The sequence below is a fragment of the Amborella trichopoda genome, chromosome 12 (genome assembly GCF_054954075.1).
Source record: "Amborella trichopoda isolate Santa Cruz 75 chromosome 12, AtrichopodaSantaCruz75HAP2 v2.0, whole genome shotgun sequence".
Lineage (NCBI taxonomy): Eukaryota > Viridiplantae > Streptophyta > Magnoliopsida > Amborellales > Amborellaceae > Amborella > Amborella trichopoda.
The window spans coordinates 34,720,041-34,741,227 of NC_142347.1; the positions used below are offsets into that span (position 1 = coordinate 34,720,041).

The 21,187-nt window shown below is 35.5% G+C and overlaps 1 protein-coding gene and 1 pseudogene across 11 annotated transcripts in view; both read left to right on the forward strand.

Annotated features, from left to right (window-relative positions):
• LOC18430887 (uncharacterized) overlaps positions 1-21,187 on the forward strand; it is a 58,544-nt gene that overhangs the window by 34,165 nt on the left and 3,192 nt on the right. For 3 of the 11 annotated variants that reach the window (XR_016045251.1, XM_088852803.1, XM_020665283.2), the window contains exons 2-4: positions 10,309-10,459; positions 10,530-10,600; positions 10,748-10,963. Coding sequence is in view for 5 of the 11 variants with exons in the window: in XM_088852803.1 (XP_088708929.1) it covers positions 10,309-10,459; positions 10,530-10,600; positions 10,748-10,960 (435 nt within the window). In the remaining 6 variants the exon portion in view is untranslated. Of the gene's footprint in view, positions 1-10,308; positions 10,460-10,529; positions 10,601-10,747; positions 11,137-11,165; positions 11,273-19,838; positions 20,822-21,187 lie in introns of those variants that run through there. The other 8 variants (XR_016045254.1, XR_016045253.1, XR_016045256.1 and 5 more) reach the window with 7 other exon arrangements.
• Positions 1,068-4,604, forward strand: LOC148779545 (zinc finger BED domain-containing protein DAYSLEEPER-like; annotated as a pseudogene).

Below are 21,187 nucleotides of genomic sequence, written 5' to 3' on the forward strand. Positions count from 1 at the left end.
CCACCATTCCAATATCACTGGGTAGCGGGTCCTTCTTAAGGGAAACAGAGAGGGAGAGGCCCAGGGAAGGCAGGTCGGGCTGAAGCTCGCCACCAAGGGGGAAAGGACAAGGGGTAGGTGAGGGGTCAATATGGTCAGAGGAAGACACCTGGGGGAGAGAGGGTGAGGGAGCAGTTGGAGGTGAGGACAAGTTGAGGGCCTCGAGAGGAACCTTATGACGCGAAGAACCAACGGCCGCCACGTGGGAGGGGGTAGGTGGCGAAGGCGGTCGCGTGGAAACCAAATCTTGCCGCTGATGAGTGGGGGTAGGTGAGAGGGTGGGGCACGTGGACGTCTCACGGGAGGGGACATGGGCAACGTGTGAGGGGGAAGAGAGAGGGGAGGGGAAAGAAGGGTCGGGTTGCCGGGGCGACCCGAAGCCTAGCGGGGCCAAAAGAGGGGGAAAGGAGGACGATGGGCCGAGGCAGTCGCCTACACTTGCAAAAATTTGAGTCGTGAAATCCAGGACAACTTCTTTTCCCCGGCGTCGATTCAGAACGGCGGCATCGGTCGCATCGTCCAAAAGACTCGGATAGCCTGACGAATCCAGCACCCGTTCTTGGGAGGTAAGCGAGTCAAAACGGGTTTGGCCACCCTGTGGCTCCCTCGCCCAGGAAGCAGAGGGAACCGTAGCTGTATTCTGTGAAGGGTTCGGCCGGCGGGAAAGCTTGACTTGTTGAAACAGCGACTCTGGGGGTCTCCGACGGGGTCTCAAACGCTTATGTTTCTTCTTGGACACCACCACCTACTGTTGAGAAGAGGTAGCCGGAGGAGAAACTCCAATCTGATGGTGGAGGAAAACAGGTGAGGGAGGCGAAGCAGAGGACCAAGAGGTCGAAACGCGGTAGAAGAGTTCATTGATTTCCAGCTAAAGCTTGGATCTTTGTGGTGTCCAGAACCTCGATCATGCGGCGTATGGAGCCCAAAGGCAGGGACTCCAGCGAAATCTAGTGGATGGATACTAGGGTACCACAGGCTGCCGCCAATCTCTTAAAGGTTTCAGGAAACCAGGCATGCAACGGGATATGATGGTGGGTAAGCCAAACCCTCTGCTTCCTGTAAGAGCTGTCTCTAGGAGACCATCGGCGCAGAGAGCATGTAGCTCCTTTGAAGGAAGGATTAAGATCCTTGAGAACGACATGGTTAGCCTGTTCCTGAGTAGGGAAGGAGAACAAGAAATCTCTGTTAGAGAGCCGTCTACAAATGATATTAGGCTCCCCCCAGAGGGATCTGGCCCATTTTTCGATCCCAACAGAGTCATCCCTACCCGGGTGAAAACTCCGAACCAAGCAAGCCGAGAGTTTCCTGGCTTGACTATCGGTCTCCTCTGGGATTGTGGTGATGCAGTAAGGTAAATAGGGGGAAACCTGAGAAACTGTGGAGGGGGTGGGAGACTCCAACGACTTCTTCTTCAGAGGAGGAGGAGGGGAAGAAGTAACAAGGGCAAAAGACCGAGAGGAGGGCGGGGGTGGTTGTTCTCCATAATTTTAAATATTACAATTGTCATATTCTGTTTATTATATTATTGCTAGGTATTGCAGTTCAGAGAATTCATTTCGTATGATAGAATTGCGCTTGATGATCTTCTAATATACATGTTTTTATTTATGTGGTTGTTTGTTAGGTGTTTTTGTTTTCCCTTTTGAATTCTTTCTGTTGCATCTTTTCTTTTTCTGTTTTTCCAAGTATCTGGAGTTGCCATTGACGACTGAGATTCAAAATTGTATTCAATGGTCTATTAGATTCTTTACTTATTTGTTTAACCTTTTTTCTTTTCCTTTCCTATTTTTTTTCCAGTATCAGTTTATGTGTTCCACTTCTTGATGATGAGGAGAAACTAAGATTCTGTTTGAGGCTTAGTTTATTCTTGCTTTCACTATTCCGGTGCTTGCTTCTTTGTTATTGGTGTTGCATTGGTAGATCATTTGTATATGGGCTTTTGTATATGGGCTTATGTTGGTTGTTGATTGAGTGTTTCCTTTACTGTTATTAATGCCTATATTTCTCTGCTTGTATTTTCTATTGGCAATGGTGGACTCACTGTTGGTGATTCTTTGAGTTACTTGTGTTGATTCATTTATAAAATTCTGAATCTGTGTGTGGTTGTATCTGTGTGTGTGTGTGTACATCTGCCTCTTTTTCCTTGTCTTTGACTCACTGTTACTTTCTTTTCATGTTCTTTTTAAGTTATCCATCTTTTCTTTAATACTTCCAAAGCATGATCAGAAATTCAGAATATTGCTGGCTGATCTATTGGTTTGATATTTTGAGTCCTTTTTAAGTACCAAAGAAGTGACAAATTACTATGAAAATGCTCAATTCATTTTTTCCTATTGCTGTGGTCACACACACACATGGACATACACATACACTCATGTTCCTTGAAGGAAGTTAAAATCTAAAGATTGGGAGGATTTTACTTTAGAAATTAAACAAGATGGAACTAGAAATGCCATTTTCTAAGCATAGTAATCGTACCTTTGTGGCGAAAACTAGTGATGGGACAAGCCACCTTCTTCATCATATTAAAGGTTGTCTTAGTCGTCCACATCAGGATTTGCATTTGTCACTAGCTGGGGAGCTTGAAACATTTAAGTTTAACCAAGAAATAAGTCGTAAAGCGCTTGAAAAGATGCTTATAATTCAAGAGTACCCATTTTGTATGGTTGAGCACCTTTTTTTTAGAGAATTTGTTAAGACCTTTCAACCCAAGTTTAAGATGGTAGGACAAACTACATTAAAGAATGATTGCATGGCTGTATATCAAAAGGGAAAAAAAAAGTAATATTTGATGTTTTAGAGAGATCGAATGGTCGAGTGATCCTTACCAGTGACCTTTGGACATCCAATCAATCTCTTGGATTTATGTCTCACTGTGCACTACATAAATAGTGATTGGATTTTAAGAAAAAGATCATAAATTTCATGTTAGTACCATATCCGTGCACATGTTTAATTATCTTGGATGCAATTGAAGGATTTTTTTTTTATTGGAATTTGAAGGATAAATTGTGTGCTATTACTATGGATAATTGCACTACTAATGATCTTGTTTTGAAGAAATTAAAAGAGAATTTTCTGAAAAGCTTTTACATGGAGAGAATCACTTTCACATGAGATGTTGTGCACAAATTTTGAACATTATAATGCAAGCAGGGTTGAAAGTATTACATAGTGCTATTGAAAATGTGCGTGAGATTGTTAAATATGTGAAGGCATCTCCATCTCGTATGCAAATATTTAATGAAATCGCACAACAGCTAAGAGTACCAAGTAAAAACAGGTTTAGTCTTAGATGTTCCTACAAGGTGGAACTCCACATTTGACATGCTTCAAAGCGCATTGACCTATAAAGAGGTATTTGTTCGATATGCAGATAGTTATCACTATGATACTGCTCCATCTGTAGATGATTGGAATAAAACTGAAGTAATTGGTAAGTTCTTGAAAGGTTTCAAGGAAACTACAAATTTATTTTCTGGAAGCAAGTATGCTACAATCTTGGGTCGATTATCCAAGAAAATAGAGCGATCGAAGAAGATGTCGCACGCAGAATTAGAGCTGGGTAGGCGAAGTGGAGATGTGCAACTGGAATTTTATGTGATCACCGCATACCAGTGAGGCTGAAGGACAAATTCTATAAGACAACGGTAAGACCAATTTTGTTCTATAGGCCGGAATGTTGAGCGGACAAAAAACAATATACCCATAGAATGAGTGTAGCGGAGATGAGGATGGTAAGATATATGAATGGCAAGACAAGAAGGGATGAAATTCAAAATGAATTTATTCGAGATAATTTAGATGTGGCACCAATAGGCAATAAAATGAGAGAGAGTAGACTTACGTGGGTTGGCCATGTGTGGCACCTGCCAAGTACAACACCTATTAGGAGGTGCGGGTTAGTTCAAGTGGAAGGACTGAAAAGGGTAAGTGGTAGGCCCAAAAAGACATGGTTCGAAGTAGTCCGAAAAGATATAGGGACTTATGCCCTCACTGAGGATATGGCTTTTAATAGTGCAAAATGGAAAATCAGGATTCATGTAGTCGACCTCAATTAATTGGAAAAAGGCTAAAATGATGATGATGAAGTATCCTACATCACATACTTACTTTTCAGAGGTTTGGGGCATTCAAGATATGTTGATGGAAGAAGCTAATAGCCAAGATGAAATTATATCATCGATAACTTCTGTGACGTAACAAAAAATTGTCAAGTATTGAGGGAGTGAATGTAACTTGACAATGGTAATAGCAACAATTTTGGATCCTAGACATAAGTTATAGAGTATTGTTTTGTGATAAGATGTGGTATTGGTGATGAAAGTTTGGTGAAATTCAAGATTGTTTGAGATAACCTCTATTGCTTATATGAGAAGTATGTGGGTTTGACACAGTCAACTACTACTAATATAAAAAAAGAAGCAAGTAGTATTGGGAGTTCAAGCTCTTTGGTTGATAGAGGTACAAAGAGGCGCCATTTAAACTTCAACCAATTCCTGGACTGAACTTCAGTTTCTTGTCCCAAAAAATCAAATTTGATCATTATTTAGAGCATGAATTGGTTCCTGGGGATGAAGATGTGGTCTTTGACATCTTATGTTGGTGGAAACTTAATGCGTCGATGTATCCTATTTTGTCTGAACTCGTTTTCCAGAATATCTCGAGCCAGTTCAGACAAAATAGGATACATCGACGTAATAAGTTTCCACCAACATAAGAAGTCAAAGGTCACATCTTCATCTTGAGGAACCAATTCATGTTCTAAATAATGATCCATATCTGATTTTTTGGGAAAAGAAACTGAAGTTTGGTCCAGGAATTGGTTGAAGTTTAAATGGAGCCTCTTTGTACCTCTATCAACCAAAGAGCTTGAACTCCCACTACTACTTGCTTATTTTTCTATATTAGAAGTAGTTGGCTGTGTCAAACCCACATAAAGGTTATCCCGAACAATCTTGTATTTCACCTCACTTTCATCACCAACACCATATCCTGTCACAAAATAATACTCTATAAACTTTAACTTATATCTTGGATCCAAAATTGTTACTATTGCCCTTGTCAAGTTACATTCACTCCCCCTATACTTGACAATTTTTTGTTGCAGTATACAATTTACCGATGCTATGGTTTCATCTTGACTATTAGCTTCTTCCATCAACATATCTTGAATGCCCCAAACCTTTGAAAAGTAAGCGTGTGATGTAGGATACTTGCTTCCATAAAATAAATTTGTAGTTTCCTTAAAAACTTTGAAGAACTTATAAATTTCTTCAGTTTTATTCCAATCATCTACAGATGGAGCAGTAATGTAGTGTTGACTATCTGCATATCGAGCAAATACCTCTTTATAGGTCAATGTACTTTGAAGCATGTCAAATGTGGAGTTCCACCTTGTGAGAATATCCAAAACTAAACCTTTTTTACTTGGTACTCTTAACTGTTGTGCGATTTCATTAAATATTTGCATGCGAGATGGAGATGCCTTCACCTATTTAACAATCTCACGCACATTTTCAATAGCACTATGTATTACTTTCAACCCTGCTTGCACTATAATGTTCAAAATGTGTGCACAACATCTCATGTGAAAGTGATTCTCTCCAAGTAAAAGCTTTTAGGAAATATTCTCTTTTAATTTCTTCACAACGAGATCATTAGTAGTGCAATTATCCATAGTAATAAACGCACAATTTATCTTTCAAATTCTAATAAAAAATACATCCTTCAATTGCATCAAAAATAACTAAACCTGTGTGCGGATATGGTACCAACTTGAAGTTTATGATTTCTTTTCTTAAAATCCAATCACTATCTATATAGTGCGCCTTGTGACACATATATCCAAGAGATTTATTGGATGTCCAAAGGTCACTGGTAAGGTTCACTCGACCATTTGATCTCTCTAAAACATCAAAAATTACTTTTTTTCTTCTCTTGATATACAACCATGCAATCATTCTTTATTGTAGTTTGTCCTACCATCTTAACCTTGGGTTGAAGGTTCTTAACAAATTCAATAAAACAAGGGTGCTCAACCATACCAAAGGGGTACTCTTGAATTATAAGCATTTTTTCAAGCACTTTACGACTTATTTTTTGGTCAAACTTAAAATGTTTCAAGCTCCCCAGCCAGTGACAGATGCAAATCCTGATGTGGATGACTAAGACAACCTTTAATATGATGAAGAAGGTGGGTTGTCCCATCACTCATTTTTGCCACAAAGGTACGATTACAATGCTTACAAATGGCATTTCTAGTTCCATCTTGTTTAATTTCTAGAGTAAAATCCTCCCAAACTTTAGATTTTAACTTCCTTTGAGGAGTTGGACCTATTGGAACCACTTGGCTTTCTAGAGTGTTCTCATTCTCACTAGCTTCAGACATCTTTGTTAATAATTAACCAGCAAACTGACATAATGATGCTAACTCTTAAAAATCTATATTTAACATCAAATCGTGCAACCAAAAGAAACAAATAAACTAATTCATGAGTTTTGGAAGCATTTATATGTGTGTGTGTATGTCCGTATGTGTGACCACAACAATAGGAAACAATGAACTAAGCATTTCATAGTTATTTGTCACTTCTTTGGTCCTTAAAAAGAACTCAAAATACCAAACCAATAGATCAGCCAGCAATATTTTAAATTTCTAATCTTGCTTTGGAAGTTGAAAAGAAACAAGTCTAGCCAATCCCATTTCTTTAATATCATGATGGATAACAATATCAAAAAGCTAAAGAGAACATAAAAAGGAAGTAACAGTGAGTCAGAGACAAGGAAAAACAGGCAGATGTACACACACACACATACAACCACACAAAGATCAATTTAGATTTATAAATGAATCAACACAAGCAACTCAAAGAATCACCAATCGTGAGTCTACCATTGTGAAGAAAAAATACGAGCAGAGAAATATATGCATTAATAACAGTAAAGGAAACGCTCAATCAACAACTAACATAAGCTCATATACAAATGATGATCTACTAATGCAACACCAATAACAAAGAAGCATCGGAATAGGGAAAGCAAGAATAAACTAAGCCTCAAACAAAATATTGGTTTCTCATCATCATCAAGAAGTGGAACACATAAACTGATATAGGGAAAAAAAAAAGGAAAGCAAAAGAAAAAAGGTTAAACAAATTAGTAAAGAATCTAATAGACCATTGTATGCAATTTTGAATCTCAATCATCAATGGCACCTCCAAATAATAGAAAAACAGAAAAAAAAAGAGATGCCACAGAAAGAACTCAAAAGGGAAAACAAAAACACTTGACAAACAAACAAACAACCACATAAATAAAAACATGTATATTAGAAGATCATCAAAGTGCGATTCTATCACACCAAATGAATTCTAAGAAATACAGTACCTAACAATAATTTAATAAACAGAATATGATAATTGCAATATTTAAAATTGTGGAGAAGAATGATAAAAAACGAAAATAAGATAATATCAGAAGTTAGATTATTGGGGGGATCCAAGTCGAGCTCGAATGACTTGAAGAATCTCAGTCAAATTGGGATCCCATTTACTCTTTTTACATGAATGACACCAATTTCTTTGGTTGCCACAAATGAGAAGATCTAATCTCAAGCAACCCATCATAAACACACTTATATGAACATTTTTCAGACTCGTCAAAATAAATAAAATAATTCACTCTAGAGTGATAGGACACAATGCCCAGCCATCCCCAAATTCTCAACTTTAACAATCCTTCTAGAAAAAGAATAACCTAAATAATTGAGTGCAATACAACAAATTCATTTCTGTACATTATCTAAAAGTGAAGAAAGTATAATATAACTCTATTGAAAGAGAAATTTTAGAGAAAGAAAAACAGAACTGAAAGAGAGAGAGATACAACTATAGACAGAAATGTGCAGAGAGAGAGAGAGAGAGAGAGAGAGAGAGAGAGAGAGAGCCCAAACTAACACCAGGACCCAACTCAAATTTCAATCCAATCCCACATATCAAGAACTAGATAACCCGCCAACTGATTTCAACCCATCTATGTATATATCAATGGTATCCAAGAAAAAAAAAAGGAAAATTTAAATTTTGGAAACAACTCAAGGGAAAAAAAAACATGAATTTTCCATATTTTAATATTGATAAGAAACCCTAAAAAACGAAACCCAATTTCTGGAACCAAACAAAAAGTACATATCTATTTTTTTGTGATCTAATCACAGAGAGAGAGGTGGTTGATCTGTTCCTTTTGTTGGTAATCTGATTTTAGAGAGAGAGTGGTGGTCGATCTGCTTCTAGAGAGAGAGAGAGGGCTTTATGGGAGAGAGGGCTTTGTGAGTGAGGCCAGAGAGAGAGAGGGGGTTTTGTGAGAGAGCAGAGACCGATGTCTTTGTGACAAAATGCGAGAGAGAGGTGAGAGTGAGAGGGTTTATAGAGAGAGAGGGGGCTTTGAGAGAGAGAGAGGCGAGAGTGAGAGGGTTTACAGAGAGAGCGAGAGCGAGATGATTTAGGGTTTAGAGAGAGAGAGGATTAGGTTTATTTGGGTAAACAGTGAATTGAGAGAGAGAAAGGGGGAAAGGTAAAGCTACTTCTTTTAATAATAAATTTGTTATTTGAAAATTAAAAAAAACTGAAAAGGCCCGATAGGCAAAACATGCCTTTTTTCGGTCCGGCCAGGCTTGCCCAAATAACATTATATCTATCTATAGCCCGGACCGGCCTGGACTGAAGCTCGGAATCAGCCTGTTGGCTGGTCCGCCAGAGGTCCGAAACTGAGCCCGGTCCGGAAGCTCCGGGCCCAGCCCTGTTCATTGGCAGCCCTATACATTGGTGGTGTTTTAAAGGACATATGAACCTCATGTTGTTTCTGTGGCATTTAGGCAGCCAAATTGTCACACAACCTCGGATCCGATCTTTCTTGATAGTATTGTAATAATGGGCAATGATCTCCTCCCTATATTTAGTCCTTTATACTTGGCTCCTATAATAATAGATTGAAATGCAGAATATGGACACCAAAGGGACCTCCCTACCACAACCAATACAAATCCTAGCTAGAAGGCCCACACCAAATGCCTTAGCGATCAATTGACTCAATGCCTTTAGACACATTGGGATCAATGAGGAGAAGAATTCCCTTTTTTAGGAGCTTCTAAAAGCATCTGGGCATCAGGGGTTGCTGTTAATTAAGTTCAGAAATGAAACTGAGGAAATGCACTCCTGTATACATTGGATCTCTGACCCTCATTCTCGTGAGGTAATCAAGTAAAGCACTATGTCTCAGTTATGAATGAGGAAGTATTCCTTTGTCGGCCAAATTCATCTAAGCTTTAAGAGAGGCAAATGGAAAAAGATCTTAGGGATCACAGAGGATTTGGAAATAGCAGCTTGCTTAAGAAATATCTCATTTATCAAATTTGTTGTGGGGCATGCCTAGGCAGCTGACAAGTCAAAGATGGCAGGAGTTAGTAATTGTTTTCTGCCATCTTTCAAGGGTAGAGTACGTGATAAATTTTAAAGGGAAAGCTGTTCTCTTGCTGGAAAGTAGATGTCCTAATCTTAACTCAGAATTGTATCCTGTCATAGCTAGAAGAATTTCTGCAAATTGTGCAATCTCTAAATATCTGGTGTCATGTTTTGTTTTTCCTATTGAATTGCTGTAGAAAAAATCTTCACCCTGTTTTTTTTGCACTTTTAAGACCAACGATACCAAACCTGTTTGCCATCTTATGATTGCCTACTGCATGTTCCATAGCTTGGGTAACAGGCCAGTTGCTGAGTATCATCTGATAGTAGAATTAATGGTCATTTGGTTGCACTCTCTCCAAAATATTTTTGATTTTCTAAAGTACTTGTAAAACTTCTATTTGATTGTAGTTTTTATATTTATAGGATTAACATATTCTGTTCTCATTTTTCCTCACCTACTTCATGTTACTAGATATGATGAAACTGAGACATATCTCGCATGGCTAAACTTCTAATCCCAAGAGGAATAATTACCAAATACCTTCCATCTTTACATGTCCGAAATATCCCTCTTCTATGTACTAATTGATCCAAAATGACCCTAAGGATTTTCTTTGCAGAATCTAACGAAATAATTGATATTTACAGTATTATTTGTCATTCTATGCATATGAAAATCTGTCGATATTGTGTATTGCTTAGCTAAAAGTGTGGGATGGTACCTTATATTGTGCTTCTGAGACATTATGCTTCTTCCTTTCTTTTGGTGTATGGACTTGAGAATCTTAATTGATTGTATTGGCAGGCACAAAACCTTTTACACGATTTCTTAGACAAAAATTTGGTAATGGTTAGGGATCCTATCCCACCTCGTGAGGGCAATAATGTTGCTAATGAGGAAGATGGTGTCCGCTTATTCAGCCGAGCTCCTTGTGGAATAACTTTTGAAACTGTAGGTATGATCTGTGTGTGCGCGTGTCCCTTCAATTAATTAGGTTATCCTCTAAAACTAACTGTTTTCCTCAGATGCAACTCCTGTGAAGAGAAAGCGACCAAGAATTCTTCCAACTGAGAGCATCAATGAGAAATCAAAGAAGGTTCAACCTCTGAATATTTTCTTAAACCAGCATAAATCACTCTTCTATTGTTCTTTTATTTTCCAGGGCATGACTTTCATTTGTCTCTCCTCTATGAGAAATAAGAAAACAATGGGAAGGAATAATTTCTTGTATGTCCATATGTAGTTCGTTCGAAAGCTTAGGTCAGTTGTGGTGGATGGTGAGGATATAATAGCTGCGGCTGAGGTGGCACACCAGAGATCATTGGATCGGTTTGTGGAGAGAGAAGCTGCAACAAAGGCTGCAACCAAGAGAGAGGAAGAAAGAGTTGCAGCTTTGAAGAGTCTTAGAGGAGAGCGATGGCTCCCTTCTTTGGCAAAAGAGATGCAGAGGAGTTGAGAGGTACTTGGCAGAAAACTATGCCTATTAGCATCCATCTTTTTTTACAAATATTGTGATATCATTGGTAGATTTTATAATATGGCGCGAAAAGAATCTATTGATAGTGTAAAAATCATGAAATACCTTGACTGTCAATTTCTAATGAGAGTCTCAGTTGAGATTTGAAATCCTAATATGGAGTGATATCATTCTTTTTTTGCAGCAAATATGTGAAATTTGCAGACCTTTTTTAATTTATTTTTGGTATGTAAGCAAGGATTGAAATTATAACCTTAAGTTAGCAACTAGCAGACAACAATGCCCTGCCAATCGTGCTATGAGCTTGAACCCAAATCAAGGAACCCCTTAAAGAACCCTAAAAAGGGAAGGAGGAAAGATGCAACCATGTTTGAGATAAGACTGTATTCTTCACTCTTTTAGCATTTTCGTCCAGCTTAAATACTGGAGAGAAAAAGGCTCCTTCCTAGCTGAAGAAAGACCTAAAGCATAAGGATGAGTATCTTTGTTTTCCTTTATTTTTGGAAGTCTTGTGAAATTATTATATTAGTTTGAAGCATTTCTTAAGAAAACAATGAAATGAACATTTAATAACTGCTATTCTAATGGAAACACCCCGGAATGTTGCATTAAGCAACAACTATTCTGAATAAACTGGTGGTGTATGAAAATGACGGTCGTTACATAACAGCCTAATGGCTGTTGTACTGTCTCTCAAAAGGTGGGGAAGCGGGGTTCTACATCAATTACAAGAGTTAATTTTGTCCGTTATTTTTAAATAATGTCTGCTGTATCTGTTAATAACTATATTTTACGAAAATTTAATGAATATTTAATATACAAAACATATGATACAAGGTAACCTTTCTATGTTCTGTCACTTACATATGAAATATGTGCAATTAATATTTGATTTAAATGAACGGTTGAGATAGCTTTAGTCATATTGTCTTCACTATTTTATTTTTAATATTTTTCTAGAGGCCAATCTAACTTATCTTTTTGGTTGGACTGGTCAGGGACTCGATTTCCCTCTCAAGAATACAAATTTCAAGGAATATGGTTTGAGAAAAAATGTGATGTTTTAGTTAACATTGGTTGAAGTTGATAGTGACCGTTTGATTCCAACTAATTGGTTTAGTTAACATTGGTTGAAGTTGTGTCAAAAATACAGAGTGAAAAAATAGGATATGTAAAGATGATATTATAGAGGATTATGATTTGCAGTTATTGTATAGGTAGATTAAAGCCATTGAACAATAATTTTAAGACCTTACCTAGTGTCGTTAGAGTTATACTTCACAATTTATTGTCTAAACTTTCAATAAGTCCAACAACAGTACTTATTCTGTTGTCAAAACACGAAACATATCACATATTTATTTGGAGAATAAAATGAAATATGAATAATACTTAACACAAGAACTGTATTTGTAGATAACAATAATTGTAAACAAAGATATATGATTATTGTTTGAAGAAGAAAAACATAAAAAAGACCTTCAATATAGGATTGCAATTAACTAAAACAAAATACATACCCAAATACGTAAAATAATAGGCCATCCAAAATGCTATGTTATAATGCAATAATAAAAAAAAAAATACAATTAGTCAAACTTCTATATATATAAAGAAAGCAACAAAATGTTTAAGCAAATTCGAATCTCATGATGAATTCTTTGCTACTTAAATCTTTAGTATACAAAAGCTTCAAGAAAATTCTATTCTCACCCAAAGTGCTCTTTATAAGAATGCCTTGAGTTTAAAGAAAAAAAAAACAGTTTTCATTGTGTTAGTCTTCTAACTCTGCATATTATTTTGAGATATAAGATTGTTCTGATATCTTGTTTTATGTAATTTTTTGTAAACTTTTTTTAAGGGAAATTATTGGTGAAACGTTTTATGGAATTTTACTTTAAATCAATATTCTTAATTTACTCCTACTATTAATTTGCTTATCTTTAAATAAAAATTTAATAATATTAAGTTAGTAAAGAAATAAAGTTATAGAGAAGAAGTTTTTTTGAAAAGTTTTTTTGAGAAAAGATAAAATATGGATTACATCGGTTGCATGAAAAAAACGTGATTGTTTTAAGATCTTTTGAAAAGTTGGAGTTCTAAACGGATTTCAAAAAATAAGAGATAATCGTGTTTTAAACGGACACTCGCTAACTATGCTCTATACATGATTCTCTCTCTCTATCTCTTGACAAAGCATATGAAAATTGATGAGCCAAAAATTTCCTTGTGAATAACAAATCAGTCTTTGATTGAAAGTGATTAAGATTTCCATTATGTACCAAAAGCTGCAATTTGTAATTTTAAAAAGTTGCAGAAGAATAGAGATGAACTGGTTTTCGGGAAGATTCAATTATTACTGCTCAAAAGAAAAAAATTCCTAGCTTAGGCTTTTAGTTCAATTTCTTGAAGTTGGGCATCATAAGCACTCTTTACTATAGGATTGAGCTCATCATAACATGGGTAATTATGAAAAGGTCAGAAAAATTTGTATAAAACCATACCAAAACGAACTCATTTCCCTTTTCCAATCTTTGCTAAAACAGTTATTGGTTTCCTAGTAATGAATTGAGCCCTAGTTAGGGTTTTTAAGGACACGATCGCCTAAAACAGAGAGAGAGAGAGTATAATGTATTAAAAGAGATGGTGATTTTGGATATACTTATTTCTTTTTTTTGGGCAATTTAAATTCTCTCAATATGTATTATATTATTGGTATTAACTTTTTCTTTTTTTTTCCCTCTCCATAATGGCTCTACCTTGAAGATCCAAGTGATAACTTAACTGATGATTCTCGATCTTGAAGATCTGAAGCAAATTTTTGTAAAATAGGACCTTAGACCTTTAGATCCAAAGTCATTTTTTGGTTTCCACTTTAAGGTCTCAAGCCAATGATTTCAAAAAGACTGAAGCCTATTCTAGAATAACTACCAAATCTAAGTGTTTTGTTGAAATTTTTAGCTGTGGACGTTCAAGACTTACATATTAAAAGATATAAGTCTAAGCTTCATACCTTAAAGGTACAAAGCCGAGATGACTTCGAATCTTGAAGTTTCAAAATCATTATTTAAAAGGGTGTGGTTTCAATAAGTTTGCAACCTTAAATAATCCAATTAAAGCGCATCTTTAAATTTTATTTTAAATATAAATTTGGTATCAAAATTTCTTAGGATGACTTGAGAATTCATTTTCATCTCTAACCGTAAAACTTTAAACTCTAAAAATGGATCAAATCAAGTAGATCTATAAATATATGAGAATCTTGAAAATAAATGGTTCAGATAATGTGTTGCAAGGTACACTATTTTTCAGCAACGAAATCTTTTTTTCTTTTCATATTTATATATCTCGATGTCGAGATGATCAATTAAAATTTTTCCAATATCAAAATAAATTTTTTTGGACTTTTGAGGTGCACTTTTAATTCTACATTTTAAGGTTGCCACCTTATATAAAATTTTTCCTATTTAAAAATATTTACATTGGATAATCATGAATTGAATTCATCACATAATCTTAACGGTACAAAGTAGGGGCATTTTTTGAAAGACATGAAAAAGTTTAAAAAAATAGAAAGGCTTTTGCGGGGCTTTCTCAATAGCATAAATTTAGGGGGGACATGAATCAAATTAAACCAAGGATAATTTGTCAACATTTGGGTCGAATATTGTTGGAAAGGCAGTTTCCAAGTTTGCCTTTACATCAAAATGAAAGTAAATTTTGGGAAACCACCTATATTAAATATTGGTATTTTTTTTATACCAATATCTCACTACTTATTGGTAGTTTTGAACACCAATATTTTCAAACACAAATATCTCACTAAGTTCATCAAATATTGATATTTTTTGCTATTATTGTCTCATAGGTGTTAGAATTTGGGCATGGGCTTGGGCTTGGGCTTGAGTAGTCAGTAGTTGATATTAAATAATGTTGTATCTCGAGTTCGATTCCTACCGCTGAATTAAAAAAGTAAATAACGTAAACTCATAAGCATTAGCTTACACAAGATACAAGTATTTTTAAACACCTGTATCACATTTTGAATTCTAAACACCCTATGAGATGCTGTTTTTTTTTTTTCTTTTAATATTAGTATCTCATCAAATAAGTCACCCCATGAAGTATGGATCTTTTCAAATGTCATGTTGGCATTTATGAATATCAATATCTTTCTTAGTTACCTGTGAAATATTCATGTTAACAAATGCCAATATCTCATAGGGTTTTAGAGTGAGATTTTGGTGTCCGGAAATAGTATCTTACGTATCTAGGTTTTTTTTGGGAACTACTTTGGTTTTGCTGGAGGGACAATTTAAAATTATCCTCCATCAATATGCGACTCCTAGGGCCTATTTGATAACAGGTAGGTAAATATATATAGGTACTTATGTTTGACAACCTATAGGATAAATTGAATAGTGATTTCGTCTACTCTCTTTACCGTCCAAAGTTCATTGTACGGTCACGATTGTCCGGTAGTATTTTATTTTTCATTTTTTTTTTAAAAAATCATAAAGATCTGAAATTTGGAGTGTGTGTACATATTAGTGAGGAGAACTTAATAAAAATATAAAAAAATAATTCGTGAAAACAACATTGACCAAAATATCTCTAAAACGTTTTGGGGGTATTTTGGTAAATTATTTTCATGTAAAATATTTTTTTGATATTTTTTGTAGATTCGCCTATTTTTTATGAACATAAATTCCAAATTTTAAATCATTCCGATTTGTAGAAAAAAAATGAAAAATAAAACACGATCAGACAATCTTCGCATGGTCACGATTGTTCAGTAGTGCTTCAATTTTTTTTTTTTTTTATAAATCTGAATGATTTAAAATTTGGAGTGTATATACATCTTAGTGAGGCACACCTAATAAAAATATGAAAAAAATATTTTGTAAAATATAAATTGACCAAAATAGCCCCGTAAATTTTTAGGGGTATTTTGGTCAATTTATATTTTGTGAATTATTGTTTTATATTTTTAATAGATTCTCCTATTTTTGATGAACACATGTTCCAAATTTCAGATCATTTTGATTTGTAGAAAAAAAAAAATGAAAAATGAAATACCACTAGACGAATATAACCGTACGATGAACTTTGGACGGTGATGAGCATATGTGAAATCACTGTTCATTTTCACCTATAGGCGTTGCATAGTATTTTCACACACACACACACACACACATATATATATATATATATATATATATATATATATATATATATATATATATATATATATATATATATATATATATATATATATATATAGGGTGCAGTTGACATATAGATGCATATGTAGCTTTAGAGGTAAGGTGAACCTTCAAATTTTATCATGGTACATAATTTTGATGTAAAATGTTCATAAGATTATCTCAAAACTATTTTTATATCTAATTATAAAATTTTAAATTTCCAAATGGTTAAAATCAAGTAGATCTATAAACATATGAAAATCTTGAAAATGGACGGCAAAGATAATATATTGTAAAATGCACTTTTTCTGAGACTTAAAATCTTTTTATTTTTCATGGTCATGCATCTCGATGTCGAGACAATCAATCAAATAGTTTTTCAACATTAAAACGACCTTTATCGATAGATTTTTGAGGTGCATCCGTAGTTTTACATTATAAGGTTGCATCCTTATATAAACTTTTTCCATATATATATATATATATATATGGGAAATGTTGTCGTAGGCCTACTAGTCTACAACTACATATAGGCCCAATGGTATTTTAATTTTAATTTTTTTCTACAAATTCAAATCATGTGAAATTTTAGAAGTCTATTCTTATCATCAACGTGCACCTAATAAAAATATTAAAAAACTTTACAAAATATAAAGTGATTAAAATACCCTTAAAATATTTTAGGGGTATTTTGATTAATTTATTTTTTACGAAATATTTTCTTTGATATTTTTATTGAATTCTAATATGTTTAAAGAACACATGTTCAACATTTCAAGTTATTTTTATTTATATAAAAAAAATTAAAATTCACATACGAAAGGCAATCATGATCATTGGATCGGCCTAGGTTCAATCTGGGCCGTTGGGCCTATATATAGTTGTAAGCTAGTGGACATACACCAACTTTTCCCTATATATATATATATATATATATATATATATATATATATTGTCATCCCGAGGGTTGAGGCTATAGTATACACCCAATGACCCAGATTCAATCACGGCAGATTAAATAGCCATGGTTGTATTTCATATTTGAATTTTAATTTCTTTATGCGTATACAAATAATTTAAAATTTTGAGAATCTATTCTTGAAAAATAGGTGCACCTAATAAAAATACCAAAAAATAATTAATAAAAATAAATTGATCAAAATACCCTTAAAAATTTTAAGGGTATTTTGGTCAATTTATTTTTTGAATTAATTTCAAATTTTTTTATTTGGTGCGGCTTAATGACAAGTGTGGGTGCTCTGAATTTCAATTGATTTGAATTTATATAAAAAATATTAAAATTCAAATATGAAATGGCATCGTGACTATCTGATTGACCTAGATGCGAATCTGAACGGTTGGGCACATATTATTGCATTAGCCCTTGGACGTATAAAAATTACTCCCTATGACTTTCAAGAGGTTTGAAATACATAAGAACCTGGGAGAATTCTATTTCCTTTGGTTCTTTAGACTTCCAAATACATAAGAAGCTTTTGAATATTAAACATAAGCTTATGGATTGGAAAAGAGTTAAGTACTTTTCTGTCAAAAAGAAGATTGACGCTGTTTTGAAATGTATAGAGGAGGCTAATGAAGCTATGCAACAGTCTAGACTTTGTTATGAGGAGCTGGCTATGGTAAGAAGTGTCAAAGTGAATAAGCTTCAGGAGCTTAGAAGAGTGGAAGAGGTGTTTTGGAAACAAAGATCTAGGGTTAAAGGGTTGAACGAGGGAGATTTGAACACCAAAATATTTCACGCTATAGCTAATACTCGAAGACGTCAAAATGATGTTTTTAGTCTCTTAATTCAGGGAGTGGATTCTGATGATAGTGAAGGTATGTCCCAAGCTATTATCAGCCACTTCCAGAAAGCCTTCTCCTCAGAAGTCAAAGTCACTCTCAGACTTAGTAGGGTGAGACTTAAAGTCCTTCTCTCCAATTTGATTCCCATCCTGGATCAGGATGTCTCTTTGGAAGAGTTAAAAAAAAAACTGTCTTTGCTCTCCCGAGCGATAAGGCCCCTGGTCCTAATAGCTTCCCTCTGATCTTTTTCTAAAATTTATGGAATTTGATCAGTGGTGAGCTCCTGGAAATGACTAAGGGATTCCTTAGAAGAGGACATCTCTTTAAAGGAGTGATCTCCACCTTCATTGCTCTAATCCCTAAAAAGTCAATTAGAGCCAATTTGGGAGACATCAAATCCATTAGCCTGTTGACGAGCCTCTATGAAATAGTGGCTAAGGTTTGACTGAACGCTGGAAGGTAGTTCTATCGGTCATTATTTCTGGTCCTCAATCTGCCTTCATCAAAGATAGACTGATTTTTTATAGTGTTTTGATTGAACAAGAGTGTATCCATTCACAAATTCTTTGTAGAGGCACTGAAGTGGTTGTCAAACAAGACATGGAAAAGGCTTATAATAGGGTGGAGTTAAATATTCTATTAGAGATAATGAAGAACATAGCTTTTAGCGATAAATGGAGACAATGGATCTTTGGATGCCTATTCGCAGCCCATTTCTCTATTTTGTATAAAGGAAGTCCGATTGGGTTCTTTACGGCTACTCGAGGCCTTCGCTAAGGTGACCATCTCTCTCCTTTCCTCTTCACTCTTTATGCTGAATGTTTCAGTTTAATGTTGTTTAATGTTGCAAGGAGTGGACATTTTTTGGGTTTTCAGCTGCTCAACGGAGGACTTGTATATCCCACTTGCAATATACTGATGACACACTGTTATTCTGTGAATCTCAGATTGCTCAGGTTAGCAATATTGCAACTTTCTTAAGTTGCTGTGAAGTTGCCTTAGGACTTAAGGTTAACTTTGGGAAAATTGCAGTTGTTGGCTTGAATTGCAGTGATCAAGTGATAAGTTCAATGGCATAGGTTCTAGGGTGCAAGGTAAAGAAGTTTCCAATCTCGGATGGCCAACTACCAATTGCGGTTTGAGACAAAATTCTTCAACAAATCCAGGTGAAGCTTGACTTGTGGAAGTTTAAATATCTCTCATTTGGGGGTAGGATTACTCTGATTAAGGCGTGCTTGTCGAACTTACCTATATATCAGATGTCAATCCTACAGATCCCTTATTCGGTGGCTAGGAGAATTGAATTGATGAGGAACTTTCTGTAGGGGTCCTCTGTGGAGACGAGAAAATTCCATCTTCTTCGATGGGATAGAGTGTGCACGCCCAAACGGGAGGGTGGTCTTGGGATTGGGAAATTATTGCTGTTAACCAAGCCTTGCTCTATAAATGGTAGTGGAGGAGTTTAACTCGCAAAGATCATCTCTGGTACAAAGCTATTGCTTCGAAGTATGGAGATGACATATTTGGTATGTGGGTGGGTACAAGAAATGGGGTTAGGGGAATGTCTTCATGTTGGAGATCGATTTATAATTATAAAGCCTTGTTCATAGAGACATTCGTTGGACCTTAGGCAATAGCACCAATATTTCATTTTGGCATCATAAGTGGTTGGGGGATGTTCTTTTGAAACTTCTTTTTCCTTTGATTTTTCAAAGAATGGCTAACCCTAATGTTGTACTCTCTGATATCTATGAGTGTAGGGGTGATCATATTCTTTGGAATATCACCCTTTTTTGTAATAGGATTCCTGACGCTCTATTTTCTGAACTCTTTGGTTTGCTCAGATTACTGGATGAGGTTTATATCCCTCATAATGCCGTGGATGAAGTCGTTTGGGAGATCGATAAGGATGAAAATTATTCGGTGAAGTCGATGTACTAGCTGCACTTCCACGATAGGTGGCGGTGGTCTAGGCCTGGATTTGCCATCGTTTGGAGATAGCCTTTACCTCTTAAAGGCAAGGTTTTTTATGGCTAGCTATTCAAAATAAGGTGCTGACGGTAGATAATCTTATCAAGAGAGAGAAAATATTGCTAAATGTATGTCTTTTGTGTAAGGAGGATGGGGAATATGGAGATCATCTTTTTCTACACTGTTCTTTTACCTATCACATTCGGAGTAGGTTCTTTAACCTGCTTGGGAATGCGATGGGAATGCCACCAAGTGTTGTCGGTATGTTGCAAAATTTGACGATAGACTTACCTCGGACTGGCGTTATTATTTGGCAAATCACTAGAGGGATAATTTTATAGGAAATCGAGAAAGAGAAGAATAGAAGAATGTTTAACGGGATTAGCTTGCCTTTTGAGATAATATGGGAGAAGATTTTGCATGCTATTTGGCTATATATTTCGATTACCAAAGTTGGCCAAGATATTTTGGATTTGGATGTTTGGAGAAATTTAAAGATTTCGTTCCAGCTAGGTTTTTTGAAGTGCAGACAGAAAGGAAGATGGGTGGCCCCGATCTTTGGGGTCTTCAAGCTAAACTTTGATGGCAGTTCTTTAGGAAATCCGAGTCCTGTGGGATTTGGTGGTGAGCTTAGGGATTGGTTGGGAATGTTATCTTTTCTTTTGCTGGTCCTCTTGGGGTGAGTACTACTAATTATGCAGAACTATACACACTTTTTTATCGCTTACGTATCTTTGTACCAAGAAACTTGGGGCATTACTGCGTCCTAGAAGGTGATTCCATGAACGTCATCAAATAGTGTAAAGGGGAGCAAAAGTTGTCTTGGGAGTTCAAATCTCTGCTTCTTTATATCTTAGACCTCTCTAGTCCCTTTTCCTTTTCTTTGGTACATGTTTATAGGGAAGCGAATGTTATGGCTACTTCTCTTGCAAAAAGGGGTTCTCTCCTTACTGAGATTCTTGTCTTTGACTCTTTAAACCCATTTTAGTTTAATGGAATAGTGGAATTTCTATAAAAAAAAAAAAAAAGAAAAAAAAAGAAGCCTTTCAAGAGGTTTATATCCCAAAAACTTGGGGCCTAAAAGAACTCCTAGTTTGAGTTTACTCGAGTGAGCAAATAGATAGGAAGCTACTGCTAGAGCAGGAAATCTTTACACATAGTTTTCTGTATTCTTCGTTTATTTGGAGAGCTTCCACAAAGAAAAAAATGGCAGCCATCAATC